At 48.3% G+C, this 22,316-nt stretch overlaps 1 protein-coding gene across 1 annotated transcript; it reads left to right on the forward strand.

Moving 5' to 3' along the window:
- Positions 1 to 1,697: 1,697 nt before the first annotated feature.
- LOC138851536 (b(0,+)-type amino acid transporter 1-like) lies at positions 1,698 to 21,134 on the forward strand. The gene is made up of 3 exons (XM_070080746.1): positions 1,698 to 1,866; positions 15,245 to 15,460; positions 20,860 to 21,134. Exons 1-3 carry the CDS (start codon positions 1,698 to 1,700, stop codon positions 21,132 to 21,134), a joined length of 660 nt encoding a protein of 219 aa, XP_069936847.1.
- The last annotated feature ends 1,182 nt before the right edge of the window (positions 21,135 to 22,316 follow it).

The following is a 22,316-nucleotide window of genomic DNA, read 5'->3' on the forward strand; positions in this document are numbered from 1 at the left end:
CTAACGTGTTCACTCGGAGCAAGGCGATTTATTTCACTTCACGCATTCTCTTAACTTTGTGTTATTATCACTGATTACATTACAATTCACAATACGATTTAATGTCTCATAATTATTATACACATTAGAGGTCACTCCATTAAGATCTGAGACCGATGAGTGAGAATTAGATCACGGGTATTTTACCCCGGGACACTCCATGGCGACACGCCAGTCACCACCGGTCCCACCATTATTCACCAATTTTACCACTTTATTACGGTGGTCCCGTAAATCACGTTCCCTCACTCTTCATCAGGAACAATTATGACACTTCCTATTATGAAGTGAGGCCTATATTAATCCTTAGGCCGCCGTGAATGCCAATTTCCTGGTCCAATGCTTTCCCAGCCTCTTCCCTCAATTCCAAACACGCCCGCCTCTCCATGCCCTGCCTCGACCTGTCCCGCCGCACATCCTCGCAGGCGCAGGGCGAACCCGGTTGCTTCTATTCAAAATACAGTTTAGAACAACAGTAATGCATAAATCATGTATATTTACATTATAAAAATATATACAGTATAATTATGGGAATTTATTTTCCACAATATACATTATATACATTGTGACCCATTCAGGGGTCACAATAATGGACGACCCACTCTGGGGGAGCAGGGTGATGGACGATCTGTCTGGGTGAGCAGGGTGATGGACGACCCCTCTGGGTGAACAGGGTGATGGACCTGGGTGAGCAGAGTGATGGACGACCCCCCTGGGTGAGCAGTGATGACGCAGACCCCCTGGGTGATGGACGACCCCCGGTGAGCAGAGTGATGGACGACCCCCCTGGGTGAGCAGAGTGATGGACGACCCCCCTGGGTGAGCAGAGTGATGGACGACCCCCCGGTGAGCAGAGTGATGGACGACCCCCCTGGGTGAGCAGAGTGATGGACGACCTCCAGGATGAGCAGAGTGATGACGCTGGGTGAGCAGTGATGGACGACCCCCCTGGGTGAGCAGAGTGATGGACGACCCCCCTCGAGCAGAGTGATGGACGACCTCCTGGGTGAGCAGAGTGATGGACGACCCCCCTGGGTGAGCAGAGTGATGGACGACCTCCTGGGTGAGCAGAGTGATGGACGACCCCCCTGGGTGAGCAGAGTGATGGACGACCTCCTGGGTGAGCAGAGTGATGGACGACCTCATGGGTGAGCAGAGTGATGACGACTGGGTGAGCAGAGTGATGGACCCCCTGGGTGAGCAGAGTGATGGACGACCCCCTGGGTGAGCAGAGTGATGGACGACCCCCCTGGGTGAGCAGAGTGATGGACCACCCCCCTGGGTGAGGAGAGTGATGACGACCTCCTGGGTGAGCAGAGTGATGGACCCCCCTGGGTGAGCAGAGTGATGGACGACCTCCTGGGTGAGCAGAGTGATGGACGACCCCCCTGGGTGAGCACGACCTCCTGGGTGAGTGGACGACCTCCTGGGTGAGCAGAGTGATGGACGACCCCCTGGGTGAGCACGAGTGATGGACGACCTCCTGGGTGAGCAGAGTGATGGACGACCCCCCTGGGTGAGCAGAGTGATGGACGACCTCATGGGTGAGCAGAGTGATGGACGACCCCCCTGGGTGAGCAGAGTGATAGACGACTGGGTGAGAGTGGACGACCTCCTGGGTGAGCAGTGATGGACGACCCCCCTGGGTGAGCAGAGTGATGGACGACCTCTTGGGTGAGCAGAGTGATGGACGACCCCCTTGGGTGAGCAGAGTGATGGACGACCTCCTGGGTGAGCAGAGTGATGGACGACCCCCCTGGGTGAGCAGAGTGATGGGTGAGCAGAGTGATAGACGCTGGGTGAGCATAGTGATAGACGACCTCCTGGGTGAGCAGAGTGATGGACGACCTCCTGGGTGAGCAGAGTGATGGACGACCCCCCGGGTGAGCAGAGTGATGGACGACCTCCTGGGTGAGCAGAGTGATGGACGACCCCCCTGGGTGAGCAGAGTGATGGACGACCTCCTGGGTGAGCAGAGTGATGGACGACCCCCCTGGGTGAGCAGAGTGATGGACGACCTCCTGGGTGAGCAGAGTGATGGACGACCCCCCTGGGTGAGCAGAGTGATGGACGACCTCCTGGGTGAGCAGAGTGATGGACGACCTCCCGGTGAGCAGAGTGATGGACGACCCCCCGGTGAGCAGAGTGATGGACGACCCCCCGGTGAGCAGAGTGATGGACGACCCCCCGGTGAGCAGAGTGATGGACGACCCCCCGGTGAGCAGAGTGATGGACGACCCCCCGGTGAGCAGAGTGATGGACGACCCCCCGGTGAGCAGAGTGATGGACGACCTCCCGGTGAGCATGTGTGTTAAAATCGCGAAACGTTGCTACAATTAAAACGTTGCTACAATAAAATACCAAATTAGTTGCATCTGTGTCCTTTTTATTTTACAATTGATCATTGATTCTACCATTATTACATATCATCATATTAACAGAGACATGCGGCAAGTATGTATTTTTCATTTTACCAGATAAATAAATTAACAACAACAGCAAGGTTCTTGGTTTAGCTCTCATTACAACAACAATAACAACAACAACAACAACAACAACAACAATACCCTGGAAGGGACACCTGGTTGAGTTCATCGACCTGCTTGTATAACGTGGGAGAAATGAAGTCAGTCAGGTACCTATCAAGATGATCAGCAGATCGCAGCTGGCACAGGGGAGAGAGGGACGAAGGGTTGGCGACCTGGTATTCAGTGTTTTGCTGGTGTACAGATCAACACTGCTTCTGTACTCTGTGTTGTGTGGTGACAAATTCACTCGGTATTGTGTGGCGACACCACCACACCCTGTGTTGTGTCCTGACCCAACCACACCTTGTGTTGTCCTGACCCAACCACGTCCTGTGTTTTAATTCTACCAGACCCTGTACTCTGTAGTGACTCCACCATACTCCGTGTTGTGTGGCAACCCCATCACACCCTGTGATGTATCTTGACCTCATATAACGGGACTTAGGTGTAGATTTTCATTAAAAAAAAAAGAAAGGAAAAGGCTCTTGTGCTCCGGAGTGCTGGATTCTGATCTGCAGATTGATTGACTGGGGCCACGAGCTCTCTATAAGACAATTGCTTAGGCTTATAATCATGTCCAAATGACATTTGATCACTATGAGTGAAATTTTGACTTGAGAAAGTTTACCCTGGTATCTCCCAGCAACACTCCCACGCAATAAAATTACAGCATCGAATACTTACCAGGATTTTATTTTCAGACTCGTCATGTCAAAAGTTTCGACGAGAGATTCATAGACCTCACAACGAACGATCCAGGTGAACCTGGAGAATCTCAAAACAGAGAACCACGATGGGTTGGAGGGGGCAGTGGGGGGGTAGGGGGAGGGGGGTGTGGAGGGGGTGTGGGGGGGAGGTGGAGGGGTTTGGGGGGCAGGGGTGTGGGGAGGGGAAAAAAGGTTGGGAGGGAGTGGGGGGAGGCCAGGGGGGAAAAAGGGGTGGGGTGTGGAGGCAGTGTGTGGGGGGGCAGTGTGTGGGGGGGCCATGTGTGTGGAGCTGTGTGGTGGAGGGGCCAGTGTGTGATGGTCGTGCGTGGAGGCAGCGTGTGGAGGTGGCAGTGCGTGGAGGCAGGCAGGAGGCGGTGTGTGAGGTACAGGTGGAGGGTCAGTGTGCGTGGAGGCCATATATGAGGTCAGGCAGATATTTCAGTGTGTGATGTGGCAGGAGGGCCAGCGTGTGATAACAGTGTGTGCTGGAGGCCAGTGTGTGAGGGGCAGTGTGTGAGGCCAGTGTGTGGAGGCCAGTGTGTGGAGGCAGTGTGTGTGAGGGCCAGTGTGTGGAGGCCAGTGGAGGCCAGTGTGTGTGGAGGCAGGTGAGGCCAGGTGAGGCCAGTGAGGCTGGTGTGTAGGAGGGGGCAGGTGTGGAGGGCCAGTGGTGTGTGAGGCCAGTGTGTGTGAGGCAGGCAGGAGGCTGTGTGTGTGGAGGCAGAGGGCTAGTGTGTGTGAGGTCAGTGTGTGTGGAGGGCCAGTGTGTGAGTATTTTAGTGTGTGGAGGCAGGTGTTGTGTGAGGGGTTAGTGTGTGGTGGAGTATTCGCAGTGTGGAGGTGGAGGCAGTGTGTGAGGCAGTGTGTGTGGAGGGCAGTGTGTGGAGGGGCAGTGTGTGAGGGCCAGTGTGTGAAAGGTTGTGTGTGTGAGGGGGCAGTGTGTGTGGAGTTGGTGTGTGTGGAGTGGCAGATACAGTGTGTGGAGGGCCAGTGTGTGGAGGCCAGTGTGTGATGAGCCAGTGTGTGTGGAGTGTTGGGGCAGTTAGTGTGTGTGGAGGGGCCAGTGTGTGTGGAGGCCAGTGTGTGTGGAGGAGCTAGGTGTGGAGGGGGCAGTGTGTGGAGGTACAGTGTGTGGAGGGGGCAGTGTGTGAGGCAGTGTGTGTGGAGGGGGCATGTGGAGGGCCAGTGTGTGTGAGGGGCAGTGTGGAGGCAGTGTGTGTGGAGGCTATGTAGTTAGTGTGGAGGGGGCAGTGTGTGAGGCCAGTGTGTGGAGGGCCAGTGTGTGGAGGGGGCAGGTGTGTGGAGGCAGTGTGTGTGGAGGCAGAGGCAGAGGTGGCAGAGGCAGGGAGGGCTAGTAAAGGAGGGCCATGGAGGCCAGGAGGCTATAAGAGGACAGCAAGCAAAGGTTGAGGGGGCAGGTGGAGGGCCAGTGTGTGGAGGCCAGTGTGTGTGAGGCAGTGTGGAGGGGCAGTGTGTGAGGCAGAGGCAGAGGCAGTGTGGAGGGCCAGTGTGTGGAGGGCCAGGTGGAGGCCAGTGTGTGAGGGCAGAGGGGCATGTGGAGGCAGGCAGAGGCAGAGGAGGGCAGGTGGAGGGCAGCAGATAAAGTAAGGTAATGTTGTGTGTGTGAGGCCAGGTATGAGGCCAAAGAGGCAGTGTGTGAGGCCAGTGTGTGTGGAGGCCAGGTGGAGGCCAGGAGGCCAGTGTGAGGCAGAGGCAGTGGAGGCAGGTGGTAGGAGCAGGGAGGTTATGTGTGAGGCAGTGGAGGCAGTGTGGAGGGCAGGTGTGATTGAGTGTTAGGTGTGTGGAGGGCAGTGTGTGAGGGCAGTAAGTGTGAGGCTGGTGTGTGAGAGCAGTGTGAGGCCAGTGTGTGGAGAGAGTGTGTGTGAGGGGCAGTGTGGAGGCAGTGTGGAGGCAGAGGCAGAGGCCAGTGTGAGGCAGGCAGAGGCTATGTAAATATGTGAAATAGTGTGTGGAGTATGTGTTGGAGGCAGGTGGAGGGAGAGGGGCAGTAGGCTAGTGTGTGAGAGCAGTGTGTGTGAGGCATGTGTGGAGGGCAGGTGTATGAGGCAGTGTGAGGCAGGTGTGAGGCAGGTGTGTGGAGGCAGCATGTGAGGACAGTGTGTGAGGGTATGTGTGGAGGTTATGTGTGTGGAGTTGTGTGTGAGGCCAGTGAGGGGGGCAGTGTGTGTGAGGCCAGTGTGTGAGGGGGCAGTGTGTGTGGAGGTGTGTGAGGCAGTGTGAGGCAGTGTGTGTGAGGCAGGTGAGGGCAGGTGTGGAGGCATGGAGGCAGTGTGTGAGGCAGGTGTGAGGCCAGAGGCACTGTGTGGAGGCAGCACTGGAGGCGCGTAAAGAGTGCGCGTGTGGAGGCAGGTGGTGGAGGGGCACCGTGCGGAGGGGCAGTGTGTGTGGAGGCAGTGTGCGTGGAGGCCGTGTGTGTGGAGGCGTTGCGTGTGTGGAGGGGCAGTGCGTGAAGGTGTTTGCACCTCTGACGAAAAGTCATTCACTACACTAAAACACCCTTCCTGCAAAGAGTGTGATCAGTGAGGTTAAGTGCGGACCAGTAAGTTTCAGTGAATGAGGCAGGAGAATGTGTGGAAACGTAGAGTGAATGAGACAGGAGAATGTGTGGGAGTGTAGAGTGAATATGCAGTGAGAATGTGTGGAGTAGAGGAATACAGCAGGAGAATGTGTGGAGGCAGAGTGAATAAGGCAGGAGAATGTGGGAGTGTAGAGTGAATAAGGCAGGAGAACGTGGGGAGTGTAGAGGAATAAGGCAGGAGAATGTGGGAGTGTAGAGGAATAAGGCAGGAGAATTTAGGAGTGTAGAGTGAATAAGGCAGGAGAATGTGTGGGAGGTAGAGGAATAAGGCAGGAGAATGTGTGGAGTGTAGAGGAATACAGGAGAATGTGTGGAGTGTAGAGGAATAAGAGAGAATGTGAGTGTAGAGTGAATAAGGCAGGAGAATTTGTGGAGTGTAGAGGAATAAGGCAGGAGAATGTGGATGTAGAGTGAATGAGACAAGAGAATGGAGCAGAGGAATGAGACAAGAGAATGTGTGGGAGTGTAGAGTGAATAAGGCAGGAGAATGTGTGGGAGTGTAGGAGGAATGAGACATGGAAGAATGTGATGTAGAGTAAATACGCAGGAGAACGGGAGGTAGAGTGAATAAGGCAGGAGAACTTAGGAGCAGAGTGAATGAGACATGAGAATGTGTGGGAGTGTAGAGGAATAAGGCAGAGAATGTGTGGGAGGTAGAGTGAATGAGACAAGAGAATGTGTGGAGTGTAGAGTGAATAAGGCAGGAGAATGTGTGGAGTGTAGAGTGAATGAGACAAGAGAATGTGGAGTGTAGAGTGAATATGGCAGGAGAATGTGAGCAAGAGGAATAAGGCAGGAGAATGTGTGGAGTGTAGAGTGAATAAGGCAGGAGAATGTGGAGTGTAGAGTGAATGAGACAAGAGAATGTGTAGGGAGTGTAGAGTGAATGAGACAAGAGAATGTGATGCAGATGAATACGCAGGAGAACGTGGAGTGCAGAGGAATCGCTAGCGATGAAACGTGATGGATGAATGAGATTATGATGAACGTGATGCAGATGAACGAGGCGAAGAGAAACGTGTGAGCGCAGGAGTGAAATCGAGACAAGAACGTGTGGAGCAGAGATGAATACGTTATGGAGAACGTGTGATATAGAGTGAATGACAAGAGAACGTATGGAGTGCAGATGAAATTTAGACAAGAGGAACGTGTGAGTGCAGATGAATAAGGCAGGAGAACGTGTGGGAGCGTAGAGTGAATTAATGTTATGATGAACGTGTGACAGAGTGAATGAGACAGAGAACGGGAGCAGAGAGGAATTACAGGGAACGTGAGCGCAGATAAATACGCATGAGAACGTGATGCAGATGAATAAGGCATGATAGTGTGGAGCAGTAGAGCCGAATCGAGATTATGAGAACGTGCGATGCAGATGAATTACAAGCAGGAGAACGTGGAGCAGTAGAGGAATGAGACATGAGAAACGTGTGATGCAGATGAACGAGACAGGAGAATGTCAGATGTAGAGCAAATAAGGCAGGAGAATGTGTGGGAGTGTAGAGTGAATAAGGCAGGAGAATGTGTGGGAGTGTAGAGTGAACAAGGCAGGAGAATTTGTGGGAGTGTAGAGTGAATAAGGCAGGAGAATGTGTGGGAGTGTAGAGTGAATGAGACAAGAGAATGTGTGGGAGTGTAGAGTGAATGAGACAAGAGAATGTGTGGGAGTGTAGAGTGAATAAGGCAGGAGAATGTGTGGGAGTGTAGAGTGAATAAGGCAGGAGAATGTGTGGGAGTGTAGAGTGAATGAGACATGAGAATGTGTGGGAGTGTAGAGTGAATAAGGCAGGAGAATGTGTGGGAGTGTAGAGTGAATGAGACAGGAGAATGTGTGGGAGTGTAGAGTGAATAAGGCAGGAGAATGTGTGGGAGTGTAGAGTGAATGAGACATGAGAATGTGTGGGAGTGTAGAGTGAATAAGGCAGGAGAATGTGTGGGAGTGTAGAGTGAATGAGACAAGAGAATGTGTGGGAGTGTAGAGTGAATAAGGCAGGAGAATGTGTGGGAGTGTAGAGTGAATAAGGCAGGAGAATGTGTGGGAGTGTAGAGTGAATGAGACATGAGAATGTGTGGGAGTGTAGAGTGAATAAGGCAGGAGAATGTGTGGGAGTGTAGAGTGAATGAGACAGGAGAATGTGTGGGAGTGTAGAGTGAATAAGGCAGGAGAATGTGTGGGAGTGTAGAGTGAATAAGGCAGGAGAATGTGTGGGAGTGTAGAGTGAATGAGAGAGGAGAATGTGTGGGAGTGTAGAGTGAATAGGGCAGGAGAATTTGTGGGAGTGTAGAGTGAATGAGACATGAGAATGTGTGGGAGTGTAGAGTGAATATGGCAGGAGAATGTGTGGGAGTGTAGAGTGAATATGGCAGGAGAATGTGTGGGAGTGTAGAGTGAATATGGCAGGAGAATGTGTGGGAGTGTAGAGTGAATGAGACAAGAGAATGTGTGGGAGTGTAGAGTGAATATGGCAGGAGAATGTGTGGGAGTGTAGAGTGAATAAGGCAGGAGAATTTGTGGGAGTGTAGAGTGAATGAGACATGAGAATGTGTGGGAGTGTAGAGTGAATAAGGCAGGAGAATGTGTGGGAGTGTAGAGTGAATGAGACAAGAGAATGTGTGGGAGTGTAGAGTGAATATGGCAGGAGAATGTGTGGGAGTGTAGAGTGAATGAGACAAGAGAATGTGTGGGAGTGTAGAGTGAATAAGGCAGGAGAATGTGTAGGAGTGTAGAGTGAATGAGACAAGAGAATGTGTGGGAGTGTAGAGTGAATGAGACAAGAGAATGTGTGGGAGTGTAGAGTGAATAAGGCAGGAGAATGTGTGGGAGTGTAGAGTGAATGAGACATGAGAATGTGTGGGAGTGTAGAGTAAATAAGGCAGGAGAATGTGTGGGAGTGTAGAGTGAATAAGGCAGGAGAATGTGTGGGAGTGTAGAGTGAATGAGACATGAGAATGTGTGGGAGTGTAGAGTAAATAAGGCAGGAGAATGTGTGGGAGTGTAGAGTGAATAAGGCAGGAGAATGTGTGGGAGTGTAGAGTGAATGAGACAGGAGAATGTGTGGGAGTGTAGAGTGAATAAGGCAGGAGAATGTGTGGGAGTGTAGAGTGAATAAGGCAGGAGAATGTGTGGGAGTGTAGAGTGAATAAGGCAGGAGAATGTGTGGGAGTGTAGAGTGAATAAGGCAGGAGAATGTGTGGGAGTGAAGAGTGAATGAGACAGGAGAATGTGTGGGAGTGTAGAGTGAATAAGGCAGGAGAATGTGTGGGAGTGTAGAGTGAATAAGGCAGGAGAATGTGTGGGAGTGTAGAGTGAATGAGACAGGAGAATGTGTGGGAGTGTAGAGTGAATGAGACAAGAGAATGTGTGGGAGTGTAGAGTGAATAAGGCAGGAGAATGTGTGGGAGTGTAGAGTGAATAAGGCAGGAGAATGTGTGGGAGTGTAGAGTGAATAAGGCAGGAGAATGTGTGGGAGTGTAGAGTGAATAAGGCAGGAGAATGTGTGGGAGTGAAGAGTGAATGAGACAAGAGAATGTGTGGGAGTGTAGAGTGAATAAGGCAGGAGAATGTGTGGGAGTGTAGAGTGAATAAGGCAGGAGAATGTGTGGGAGTGAAGAGTGAATGAGACAGGAGAATGTGTGGGAGTGTAGAGTGAATGAGACAGGAGAATGTGTGGGAGTGTAGAGTGAATAAGGCAGGAGAATGTGTGGGAGTGTAGAGTGAATAAGGCAGGAGAATGTGTGGGAGTGTAGAGCGAATGAGACAGGAGAATGTGTGGGAGTGTAGAGTGAATAAGGCAGGAGAATGTGTGGGAGTGTAGAGTGAATGAGACAGGAGAATGTGTGGGAGTGTAGAGTGAATGAGACAGGAGAATGTGTGGGAGTGTAGAGTGAATAAGGCAGGAGAATGTGTGGGAGTGTAGAGTGAATAAGGCAGGAGAATGTGTGGGAGTGTAGAGTGAATAAGGCAGGAGAATGTGTGGGAGTGTAGAGTGAATAAGGCAGGAGAATGTGTGGGAGTGTAGAGTGAATAAGGCAGGAGAATGTGTGGGAGTGTAGAGTGAATAAGGCAGGAGAATGTGTGGGAGTGTAGAGTGAATAAGGCAGGAGAATGTGTGGGAGTGTAGAGTGAACAAGGCAGGAGAATTTGTGGGAGTGTAGAGTGAATAAGGCAGGAGAATGTGTGGGAGTGTAGAGTGAATGAGACAAGAGAATGTGTGGGAGTGTAGAGTGAATGAGACAAGAGAATGTGTGGGAGTGTAGAGTGAATAAGGCAGGAGAATGTGTGGGAGTGTAGAGTGAATGAGACATGAGAATGTGTGGGAGTGTAGAGTAAATAAGGCAGGAGAATGTGTGGGAGTGTAGAGTGAATAAGGCAGGAGAATTTGTGGGAGTGTAGAGTGAATGAGACATGAGAATGTGTGGGAGTGTAGAGTGAATAAGGCAGGAGAATGTGTGGGAGTGTAGAGTGAATGAGACAAGAGAATGTGTGGGAGTGTAGAGTGAATAAGGCAGGAGAATGTGTGGGAGTGTAGAGTGAATGAGACAAGAGAATGTGTGGGAGTGTAGAGTGAATGAGACAGGAGAATGTGTGGGAGTGTAGTGAATAAGGCAGGAGAATGTGTGGGAGTGTAGAGTGAATGAGACAGGAGAATGTGTGGGAGTGTAGAGTGAATGAGACAGGAGAATGTGTGGGAGTGTAGAGTGAATGAGGCAGGAGAATGTGTGGGAGTGTAGAGTGAATAAGGCAGGAGAATGTGTGGGAGTGTAGAGTGAACAAGGCAGGAGAATTTGTGGGAGTGTAGAGTGAATAAGGCAGGAGAATGTGTGGGAGTGTAGAGTGAATAAGGCAGGAGAATGTGTGGGAGTGTAGAGTGAACAAGGCAGGAGAATTTGTGGGAGTGTAGAGTGAATAAGGCAGGAGAATGTGTGGGAGTGTAGAGTGAATAAGGCAGGAGAATGTGTGGGAGTGTAGAGTGAATAAGGCAGGAGAATGTGTGGGAGTGTAGAGTGAACAAGGCAGGAGAATTTGTGGGAGTGTAGAGTGAATAAGGCAGGAGAATGTGTGGGAGTGTAGAGTGAATGAGACAAGAGAATGTGTGGGAGTGTAGAGTGAATGAGACAAGAGAATGTGTGGGAGTGTAGAGTGAATAAGGCAGGAGAATGTGTGGGAGTGTAGAGTGAATGAGACATGAGAATGTGTGGGAGTGTAGAGTAAATAAGGCAGGAGAATGTGTGGGAGTGTAGAGTGAATAAGGCAGGAGAATGTGTGGGAGTGTAGAGTGAATAAGGCAGGAGAATGTGTGGGAGTGTAGAGTGAATAAGGCAGGAGAATGTGTGGGAGTGTAGAGTAAATAAGGCAGGAGAATGTGTGGGAGTGTAGAGTGAATAAGGCAGGAGAATGTGTGGGAGTGTAGAGTGAATGAGACAAGAGAATGTGTGGGAGTGTAGAGTGAATGAGACATGAGAATGTGTGGGAGTGTAGAGTGAATAAGGCAGGAGAATGTGTGGGAGTGTAGAGTGAATGAGACATGAGAATGTGTGGGAGTGTAGAGTGAATGAGACAAGAGAATGTGTGGGAGTGTAGAGTGAATGAGACAAGAGAATGTGTGGGAGTGTAGAGTGAATGAGACAAGAGAATGTGTGGGAGTGTAGAGTGAATGAGACAAGAGAATGTGTGGGAGTGTAGAGTGAATGAGACAAGAGAATGTGTGGGAGTGTAGAGTGAATGAGACAAGAGAATGTGTGGGAGTGTAGAGTGAATGAGACAAGAGAATGTGTGGGAGTGTAGAGTGAATGAGACAAGAGAATGTGTGGGAGTGTAGAGTGAATAAGGCAGGAGAATGTGTGGGAGTGTAGAGTGAATGAGACATGAGAATGTGTGGGAGTGTAGAGTAAATAAGGCAGGAGAATGTGTGGGAGTGTAGAGTGAATAAGGCAAGAGAATGTGTGGGAGTGTAGAGTGAATGAGACATGAGAATGTGTGGGAGTGTAGAGTGAATGAGACAAGAGAATGTGTGGGAGTGTAGAGTGAATGAGACAAGAGAATGTGTGGGAGTGTAGAGTGAATGAGACAAGAGAATGTGTGGGAGTGTAGAGTGAATGAGACAAGAGAATGTGTGGGAGTGTAGAGTGAATGAGACAAGAGAATGTGTGGGAGTGTAGAGTGAATAAGGCAGGAGAATGTGTGTGAGTGTAGAGTGAATAAGGCAGGAGAATGTGTGGGAGTGTAGAGTGAATAAGGCAGGAGAATGTGTGGGAGTGTAGAGTGAATGAGACAAGAGAATGTGTGGGAGTGTAGAGTGAATGAGACAAGAGAATGTGTGGGAGTGTAGAGTGAATGAGACAAGAGAATGTGTGGGAGTGTAGAGTGAATGAGACAAGAGAATGTGTGGGAGTGTAGAGTGAATAAGGCAGGAGAATGTGTGGGAGTGTAGAGTGAATGAGACAAGAGAATGTGTGGGAGTGTAGAGTGAATGAGACAAGAGAATGTGTGGGAGTGTAGAGTGAATAAGGCAGGAGAATGTGTGGGAGTGTAGAGTGAATGAGACATGAGAATGTGTGGGAGTGTAGAGTAAATAAGGCAGGAGAATGTGTGGGAGTGTAGAGTGAATAAGGCAAGAGAATGTGTGGGAGTGTAGAGTGAATGAGACATGAGAATGTGTGGGAGTGTAGAGTGAATAAGGCAGGAGAATGTGTGGGAGTGTAGAGTGAATGAGACAAGAGAATGTGTGGGAGTGTAGAGTGAATAAGGCAGGAGAATGTGTGGGAGTGTAGAGTGAATGAGACAAGAGAATGTGTGGGAGTGTAGAGTGAATAAGGGAGGAGAATGTGTGGGAGTGTAGAGTGAATGACACAAGAGAATGTGTGGGAGTGTAGATTGAATATGGCAGGAGAATGTGTGGGAGTGTAGAATGAATGAGACAAGAGAATGTGTGGGAGTGTAGAGTGAATGAGACAAGAGAATGTGTGGGAGTGTAGAGTGAATGAGACAAGAGAATGTGTGGGAGTGTAGAGTGAATAAGGCAGGAGAATGTGTGGGAGTGTAGAGTGAATGAGACATGAGAATGTGTGGGAGTGTAGAGTGAATAAGGCAGGAGAATGTGTGGGAGTGTAGAGTGAATGAGACAGGAGAATGTGTGGGAGTGTAGAGTGAATAAGGCAGGAGAATGTGTGGGAGTGTAGAGTGAATAAGGCAGGAGAATGTGTGGGAGTGTAGAGTGAATGAGACAGGAGAATGTGTGGGAGTGTAGAGTGAATAAGGCAGGAGAATGTGTGGGAGTGTAGAGTGAATGAGACATGAGAATGTGTGGGAGTGTAGAGTGAATAAGGCAGGAGAATGTGTGGGAGTGTAGAGTGAATGACACAAGAGAATGTGTGGGAGTGTAGAGTGAATGAGACAAGAGAATGTGTGGGAGTGTAGAGTGAATAAGGCAGGAGAATGTGTGGGAGTGTAGAGTGAATTCGGCAGGAGAATGTGTGGGAGTGTAGAGTGAATTCGGCAGGAGAATGTGTGGGAGTGTAGAGTGAATTCGGCAGGAGAATGTGTGGGAGTGTAGAGTGAATTCGGCAGGAGAATGTGTGGGAGTGTAGAGTGAATGAGACATGAGAATGTGTGGGAGTGTAGAGTGAATAAGGCAGGAGAATGTGTGGGAGTGTAGAGTGAATAAGGCAGGAGAATGTGTGGGAGTGTAGAGTGAATGAGACAGGAGAATGTGTGGGAGTGTAGAGTGAATAAGGCAGGAGAATGTGTGGGAGTGTAGAGTGAATGAGACATGAGAATGTGTGGGAGTGTAGAGTGAATAAGGCAGGAGAATGTGTGGGAGTGTAGAGTGAATGAGACAGGAGAATGTGTGGGAGTGTAGAGTGAATAAGGCAGGAGAATGTGTGGGAGTGTAGAGTGAATGAGGCAGGAGAATGTGTGGGAGTGTAGAGTGAATGAGACAGGAGAATGTGTGGGAGTGTAGAGTGAATAAGGCAGGAGAATGTGTGGGAGTGTAGAGTGAATAAGGCAGGAGAATGTGTGGGAGTGTAGAGTGAATGAGACAGGAGAATGTGTGGGAGTGTAGAGTGAATAAGGCAGGAGAATGTGTGGGAGTGTAGAGTGAATAAGGCAGGAGAATGTGTGGGAGTGTAGAGTGAATGAGGCAGGAGAATGTGTGGTAGTGTAGAGTGAATGAGGCAGGAGAATGTGTGGGAGTGTAGAGTGAATGAGGCAGGAGAATGTGTGGGAGTGTAGAGTGAATAAGGCAGGAGAATGTGTGGGAGTGTAGAGTGAATGAGACAGGAGAATGTGTGGGAGTGTAGAGTGAATGAGGCAGGAGAATGTGTGGGAGTGTAGAGTGAATAAGGCAGGAGAATGTGTGGGAGTGTAGAGTGAATGAGACAGGAGAATGTAGCAGAGCATCACTCTCATCTACCCACCAAGGATGGAAAGTGTCTTGATTCTGGTAAAGAGCCCTTGATTCAAGGAACTGGAGCAAACTTCCCCTTCCTGGTATCAAACATGTTTACCTCCCATTCCTCCCCTCCCAGGCGCTGTACAACCCCAGCAGGCTTAGCGCTTTCCCATAATGGGAAATAATCCCAGCATGACCACAGGACGCTTGGAGACCGTCACTGTGGGAGCTACCATGCTGACATAAGATTTTATTCGGTTTTTTAACCTATGAAGGTTAGCCATCCAGAATAATAACCCAAGATGCTGTATGGCCCTTGTGGTTTAGCGCTTCTTTTTGATAATAATAATAATAATAATAATAATAATAATGATAATAATAATAATAATAATAATAATAATAATAATGATAATAATAATAACCAGGTACCTGCTTGCTGCTGGGTGAACGGGGATCGAACCCCAGACACTCAGTGTGTGAGGTGAGAGTGTTACCTACCAGGCCCTGTGGAAATAAAGACTAATAGCAAAGAATCCTTTAAATACAACGTTTCGCCCAAGGTTCTATCAAGTGTACATTATTATTATTATTACAATCAAGGGGGAAGCGCTACACCCGGAGGATTATTCAGCGACTGGGGGGGGGATGTGGAAGGCATTCAGGCTTAATTCGGGGAACTTGAGCACAGATCCAATTCCCTAAATCAAGAGCCCCTCACCAACATCAAGGAACCTTCCCTGAGGGGATCAAGTGTACAGGAATGAGCAAATACTCGGTCTAGTAAAGCAAACGAACTCCATGAGATCAGGTTTTTGCCATTATTTACCATGTTCGTGTGTTTACCATGTTCGTGTATTTACCATGTTCGTGTGTTTACCATGTTCGTGTATTTACCATGTTCGTGTGTTTACCATGTTCGTGTATTTACCATGTTCGTGTGTTTACCATGTTCGTGTATTTACCATGTTCGTGTCTCGCTGACAGCCACCATGATCCCAGAGAGCGGCGGGATCTACACCTACATCAGGAGGACGCTGGGCCCCACCCCTGGCTTCGTGTACCTGTGGATGGCCCTTATCATCGAAGAACCCACCATGAGGGTAGTAGATGGCTACACCTTTGGTTACTACATCCTCCAGCCATTCTTCCCTCATGACCCACCTGTTGTACCCATCAAACTCCTCGCTGCCGTCCTCATAGGTCCGTCTCCACACCTTTTTTTTATTTGTATTTAGCTAAATTTTATTAATCGACAGGGTGCTGCTGCCCTATTTTATGTAATAGTTATATTCAAGCAGGATGGATTACCTGCAGTATACCTGGACGGTGTTTATAAGGTCAACGCCCCCGCGGTCCGGTCCATGACCAGCAGGGTCATGTCCTTCAGGGAAAGGGTCATGATGATGCTCGTGAAAGGGTTCAGTATCCAAGAAATTAGAGATGACCTGCTCTTTCTTGGATAAAACCCGAGTCAGATAACATTATGCACAATATACCCGTGGGCAGGCGTCAAAAGATTACAGAGCCAGTAGGTCTGCTGTAGTGCTCCTTCTTATGTTTTCATGTCACGGAACAGGTGGGGTTTGAACCCATGGTAAGCGAGTCCATGGGTTCAAATCCCATCCGTTCCCTGATTTGTTATTACGATTTCGTGAGTCATAACAGTGGGGTATAATGGGTCCGGGGGCTGGAACTCAACATTGTTACAGTAGTCATGAAATGTTTACAAACTTTGACTCAGAAATAACAGTAATGAATTGTGACACAATCATGATTTTAATCCCGTAAACATTACAAAGCAGTTACGAGGTGTTATTGTTGTATCATCTTTGTGGTCAACCTCACTACATCACTCGGGCTACGAACTTCAAATGACGTAGATAACTGGTGATGGTGACGTAGATAACTGGTGATGGTGACGTAGATAACTGGTGATGGTGACGTAGATAACTGGTGATGGTGACGTAGATAACTGGTGATGGTGGCGTAGATAACTGGTGATGGTGACGTAGATAACTGGTGATGGTGGCGTAGATAACTGGTGATGGTGGCGTAGATAACTGGTGATGGTGGCGTAGATAACTGGTGATAGTGGCGTAGATAACTGGTGATGGTGGCGTAGATAACTGGTGATGGTGACGTAGATAACTGGTGATGGTGGCGTAGATAACTGGTAATGGTGACGTAGATAACTGGTGATAGTGGCGTAGATAACTGGTGATGGTGGCGTAGATAACTGGTGATGGTGGCGTAGATAACTGGTGATGGTGACGTAGATAACTGGTGATGGTGACGTAGATAACTGGTGATGGTGACGTAGATAACTGGTGATGGTGGCGTAGATAACTGGTGATGGTGGCGTAGATAACTAGGGATAGTGGCGTAGATAACTGGTGATAGTGGCGTAGATAACTAGGGATAGTGGCGTAGATAACTGGTGATGGTGGCGTAGATAACTAGGGATAGTGGCGTAGATAACTGGTGATGGTGACGTAGATAACTGGTGATGGTGGCGTAGATAACTGGTGATGGTGGCGTAGATAACTGGTGATGGTGACGTAGATAACTGGTGATGGTGGCGTAGATAACTGGTGATGGTGGCGTAGATAACTGGTGATGGTGACGTAGATAACTGGTGATGGTGACGTAGATAACTGGTGATGGTGGCGTAGATAACTAGGGATAGTGGCGTAGATAACTGGTGATGGTGACGTAGATAACTAGGGATCGTGGCGTAGATAACTGGTGATGGTGACGTAGATAACTAGGGATAGTGGCGTAGATAACTGGTGATGGTGGCGTAGATAACTAGGGATAGTGGAAATATAAACACATATGCAGTATAATGTGATCCTTTGAGAGTAAGACACATGTGCAACATCTGGGTATCTTTATTGTAGACGTTTCGCCATCCAGTGGCTTTATCAATACAAATTCTAGGACATAACTTGAAGACAGTAGAACTATGTACAGAAGATGAGGTAATCAGTCCCTCAACCTAGGAGTAGGTGCGAACAGCACCATAGTCGTGGAGATTCTGAAGCAGAAGAAAGAATCCTGGCGCTTATATAGTAACGTCAGGTGTAGAAGACGAGGGCATATTCACTGGTAGGCGGGATTCCCCACTGCAACTTCATGGAATCTTAATTCTGAGGACATGTACATAACCTTCACAACTACGACAACTACTACTACAACTAACCCATCTCTTTGGGAAGGACCTACTTCCACTGGGGAATCCCGCCTACCAGTGAATTTGCCCTCGTCTGCTTCACCTGACGTTACTATATAAGCGCCAGGATTCTTTCTTCTGCTTCAGAATCTCCACGACTATGGTGCTGTTCGCACCTACTCCTAGGTTGAGGGACTGATTACCTCATCTTCTGTACATAGTTCTACTGTCTTCAAGTTATGTCCTAGAATTTGTATTGATAAAGCCACTGGATGGCGAAACGTCTACAATAAAGATACCCAGATGTTGCACATGTGTCTTACTCTCATCTTGTCGGTATTATATATCATTCGTACACAATGTGATCCTTTATTGACTACGTTTCGCCCACACAGTGGGCTTTTTCAAGTCACAAACAGAACTACCTGGGGTGGAAGGAACGCGAGTATTTATAGTCAGGTTCAGAATGCTGAGGTCAGGTGGAGAATGCTGCATCTGATGATGTACCGAGTGGGGTTATAGAGTCTAAAATCTTGGGTAGCTTGGAAAGGAGATTGGATAAGTTTGTGAGCAGACCTTCTACAGTGTTCTTATGTGGGATAGCGATGAAGAAGCTTCTTGGCAAGTGGCTCAGCTATGTTATAGAAGCCACTATTCTGGTTGAAGTTGTCGGATATAGAAATAAGTGATGATTCCAGGATTCTTCGGTATTGAGTGTTGTCTTCTGTGGCAAGCAGGTCTGACGACACAAGGAATGCCTGCGTACAACACCGTAATTCACACAACCACTTGATAAACTACAGAAACTCAAGACTTATCGCCACAGAAGACAACACTCAATACCGAAGAATCCTGGAATCATCACTTATTTCTATATCTGACAACTTCAACCAGAATAGTGGCCCGGTGGCCTGGTGGCTAAAGCTCCCGCTTCACACACGGAGGGCCCGGGTTCGATTCCCGGCGGGTGGAAACATTTCGACACGTTTCCTTACACCTGTTGTCCTGTTCACCTAGCAGCAAATAGGTACCTGGGTGTTAGTCGACTGATGTGGGTCGCATCCTGGGGGACAAGATTAAGGACCCCAATGGAAATAAGTTAGACAGTCCTTGATGACGCACTGACTTTCTTGGGTTATCCTGGGTGGCTAACCCTCCGGGGTTAAAAATCCGAACGAAATCTTATCTTATAACATAGCTGAACCACTTGCCAAGAAACTTCTTCATCGCTATCCCACATAAGAACACTGTAGAAGGTCTGCTCACAAACTTATAGAATCTCCTTTCCAAGCTACCCAAGATTTTAGACTCTATAACCCCACTCGGTACATCATCAGATGCAGCATTCTCCTCCTGACCTCAGCATTCTGAACCTGACTACAAATACTCGCGTTCCTTCTACCCCAGGTAGTTCTGTTTGTGACTTGAAAAAGCCCACTGTGTGGGCGAAACGTAGTCAATAAAGGATCACATTATACTGCATATGTGTTTATATTTCCATTGTGTCGGTATTTTATACCATTTATTTCCATAGGGATAGTGGAGTAGATAACTGACGATGATGGCGTAGATAACTGGTGATGATGGCGTAGATAACTGGTGATGATGGCGTAGATAACTAGTGATGATGGCGTAGATAACTGGTGATAGTGTAGCTTGGATAACTGGTGATGGTGTAGCTTGGATAACTGGTGATGGTGTAGCTTGGATAACTGGTGATGGTGTAGCTTGGATAACTGGTGATGGTGTAGCTTGGATAACTGGTGATGGTGTAGCTTGGATACCTGGTGATGGTGTAGCTTGGATAACTGGTGATGGTGTAGCTTGGATAACTGGTGATGGTGTAGCTTGGATAACTGGTGATGGTGTAGCTTGGATAACTGGTGTTGGTAGCGAGGACAGGGAGTCGTCAACATGATGGCAGGCCGGGTATCTTACGTACCATCGTCAGCTTTCACAGCTGGGAAGTAAGATGGTTAAGTAGCTTAATCTATATCATGCCCACTCCCCCCTCAATACCAATCCTGTGGGCAGCAGCCACCTCATACCCATGCAGTAGGCGGTAGTCAAAAGATCACAAAGACTCATACAATAGGTCCAGGGACTGAGCTCCGTAGAGTTGGTAACTAAACAAGTTACAGTGGTAACAGAGTAGTAACAAATGAATAATTAGTAACTATAATGAGTACGTGTGTAGGTTAAGCACCTCATTATAAAGTCACAACTCATCAACATAGAAAGAAAACTAGGTGAAGGTTCGGCCCGTCCTGAACAGTTCAGGGAGGACCGATTTGTTTTATTAAAAAGAGATACATCATCAGTGTGCTGCTGTATTTTATGTGACAATAACACAGCGGGAACAACAGGTAGTAATGTTTTCCTCACATACAAGGTGTTGATATTTGTCAGACTGGTACATACAAGGTGTTGATATTTGTCAGACTGGTACATACAAGGTGTTGATATTTGTCAGCCTGGTACATACAAGGTGTTGATATTTGTCAGCCTGGTACATACAAGGTGTTGATATTTGTCAGCCTGGGACATACAAGGTGTTGATATTTGTCAGCCTAGTACATACAAGGTGTTGATATTTGTCAGACTGGTACATACAAGGTGTTGATATTTGTCAGCCTGGTACATACAAGGTGTTGATATTTGTCAGCCTGGGACATACAAGGTGTTGATATTTGTCAGCCTGGGACATACAAGGTGTTGATATTTGTCAGCCTGGTACATACAAGGTGTTGATATTTGTCAGCCTGGGACATACAAGGTGTTGATATTTGTCAGCCTGGTACATACAAGGTGTTGATATTTGTCAGCCTGGTACATACAAGGTGTTGATATTTGTCAGCCTGGTACATACAAGGTGTTGATATTTGTCAGCCTGGTACATACAAGGTGTTGATATTTGTCAGCCTGGTACATACAAGGTGTTGATATTTGTCAGCCTGGTACATACAAGGTGAACATCAAAATGGTATACAATACCGACAGGTTGTTAGGTAAGACACATATGCAACAGTTAGACAACTTTATTCCGAAACGTTTCGCCTACGACTTCAAGGGTGATGGACTGATTACATCGTCTTCACATCTCTACTGTTCCTGCCTACTTTCTGTATTCGACTGAAGAAGCCTACTGTGTAGGCGAAACGTTTCGGAATAAAGTTGTCTAACTGTTGCATATGTGTCTTACCTAACTACATACAAGGTGTTGATATTTGTCAGCCTGGGACATACAAGGTATTAATATTTGTCAGACTGGTACATACAAGGTGTTGAAATCTGTCAGCCTGGGACATACAAGGTATTAATATTTGTCAGCCTGGGAGGACGAACCTAAAAGTCATCTGGTATTTCCAGTTTGTGGGTTAATGGTGAACTGTTGCAACTAAGGCATTGTGACTTCTTCTTTCATCAGTGTTCTTGGCATGGGTAAACTGCTGCGCGGTGAAAGTGAGTGTCGCGCTGCAGGACGTCCTCATGATCCCTAAGATCCTTATCCTGGGCAGCATCATCATCACGGGCATCTACCGCTTGGTCACTGATCCCTCCAGCAGCTACGAGGAGCCTTTCCAGGGCACCTGCCTCGCTCTTCCCGTCATCGCCACCGCCTTCTACCAGGGCCTGTATACCTACGACGGATGGTGGGTACCTCCGTCTGTCTCCTGGGGGTGGATGCAGGAACATAATTAATTTGAATTTCTTACCTATTTTATTTACCCCACACACGTAGATTCCGTCAGGTGCTATCACATGCCCCGTGTGCATGTCTTGTCCAGCCACGCACGCACACGCACACACACACACACACACACACACACACACACACACACACACACACACACACACACACACACACACACACACACACACACACACACACACACACACACACACACACACACACACACACACACACACACACACACACACACACACACACATATACACACACACACACACACATTTAAAAAAGGAGACAGAAAAGAGACACTAATTACAGACCAGTGTCACTGACGTGTATAGTATGCAAAGTCATGGAGAAGATTATCAGGAGGAGAGTGGTGGAGCACCTGGAGCGGAACAAGATTATAAACGACAACCAGCACGGATTCATGGAAGGCAAATCCAGTGTCACAAACCTTCTGGAGTTTTATGACAAAGTTACAGAAGTAAGACACGAGAGAGAGGAATGGGTTGATTGCATTTTCTTGGACTGCAAGAAGGCCTTTGACAGTTCCTCACAAAAAATTAGTGCAGAAACTAGAGGATCAGGGGCGTATACCAGGAAGGGCACTGCAGTGGATCAGAGAATACCTGACAGGGAGGCAACAATGAGTAATGATACGTGATGAGGTATCACCGTGGGCACCTGTGACGAGCGGGGTCCCACAGGGGTCGGTCCTAGGACCAGTGCTATTTTTGGTATATGTGAATGATATGATGAAAGGGATAGACTCAGAGGTGCCCCTGTTCGCAAATGATGTGAAGTTAATGAGGAAAATTACATCAGACGAGGATCAGGCAGGACTTCAAAGAGACCTGGACAGGCTGGACACCTGGTCCAGCAACTGGCATCGCGAATTCAACCCTGCCAAGTGCAAAGTCATGAAGATCGGAGAAGGGCAAAGAAGACCGCAGAGAGAGTATAGACTAGGTGGTCAAAGACTGCAAACCTCGCTCAAGGAGAAAGATCTTGGGATGACCATAACACCGAGCACGTCTCCGGAGGCACACATCAACCAGACAACTGCTGCAGCATATGGGCGCCTGGCAAACCTGAGAACAGCGTTCCGACACCTTAGTAAGGAATCGTTCAAGACACTGTACACCGTGTACGTCAGGCCCATACTGGAGTATTCAGCACCAGTTTGG

The sequence above is a fragment of the Cherax quadricarinatus genome, unplaced genomic scaffold, assembly GCF_038502225.1.
Source record: "Cherax quadricarinatus isolate ZL_2023a unplaced genomic scaffold, ASM3850222v1 Contig910, whole genome shotgun sequence".
NCBI lineage: Eukaryota > Metazoa > Arthropoda > Malacostraca > Decapoda > Parastacidae > Cherax > Cherax quadricarinatus.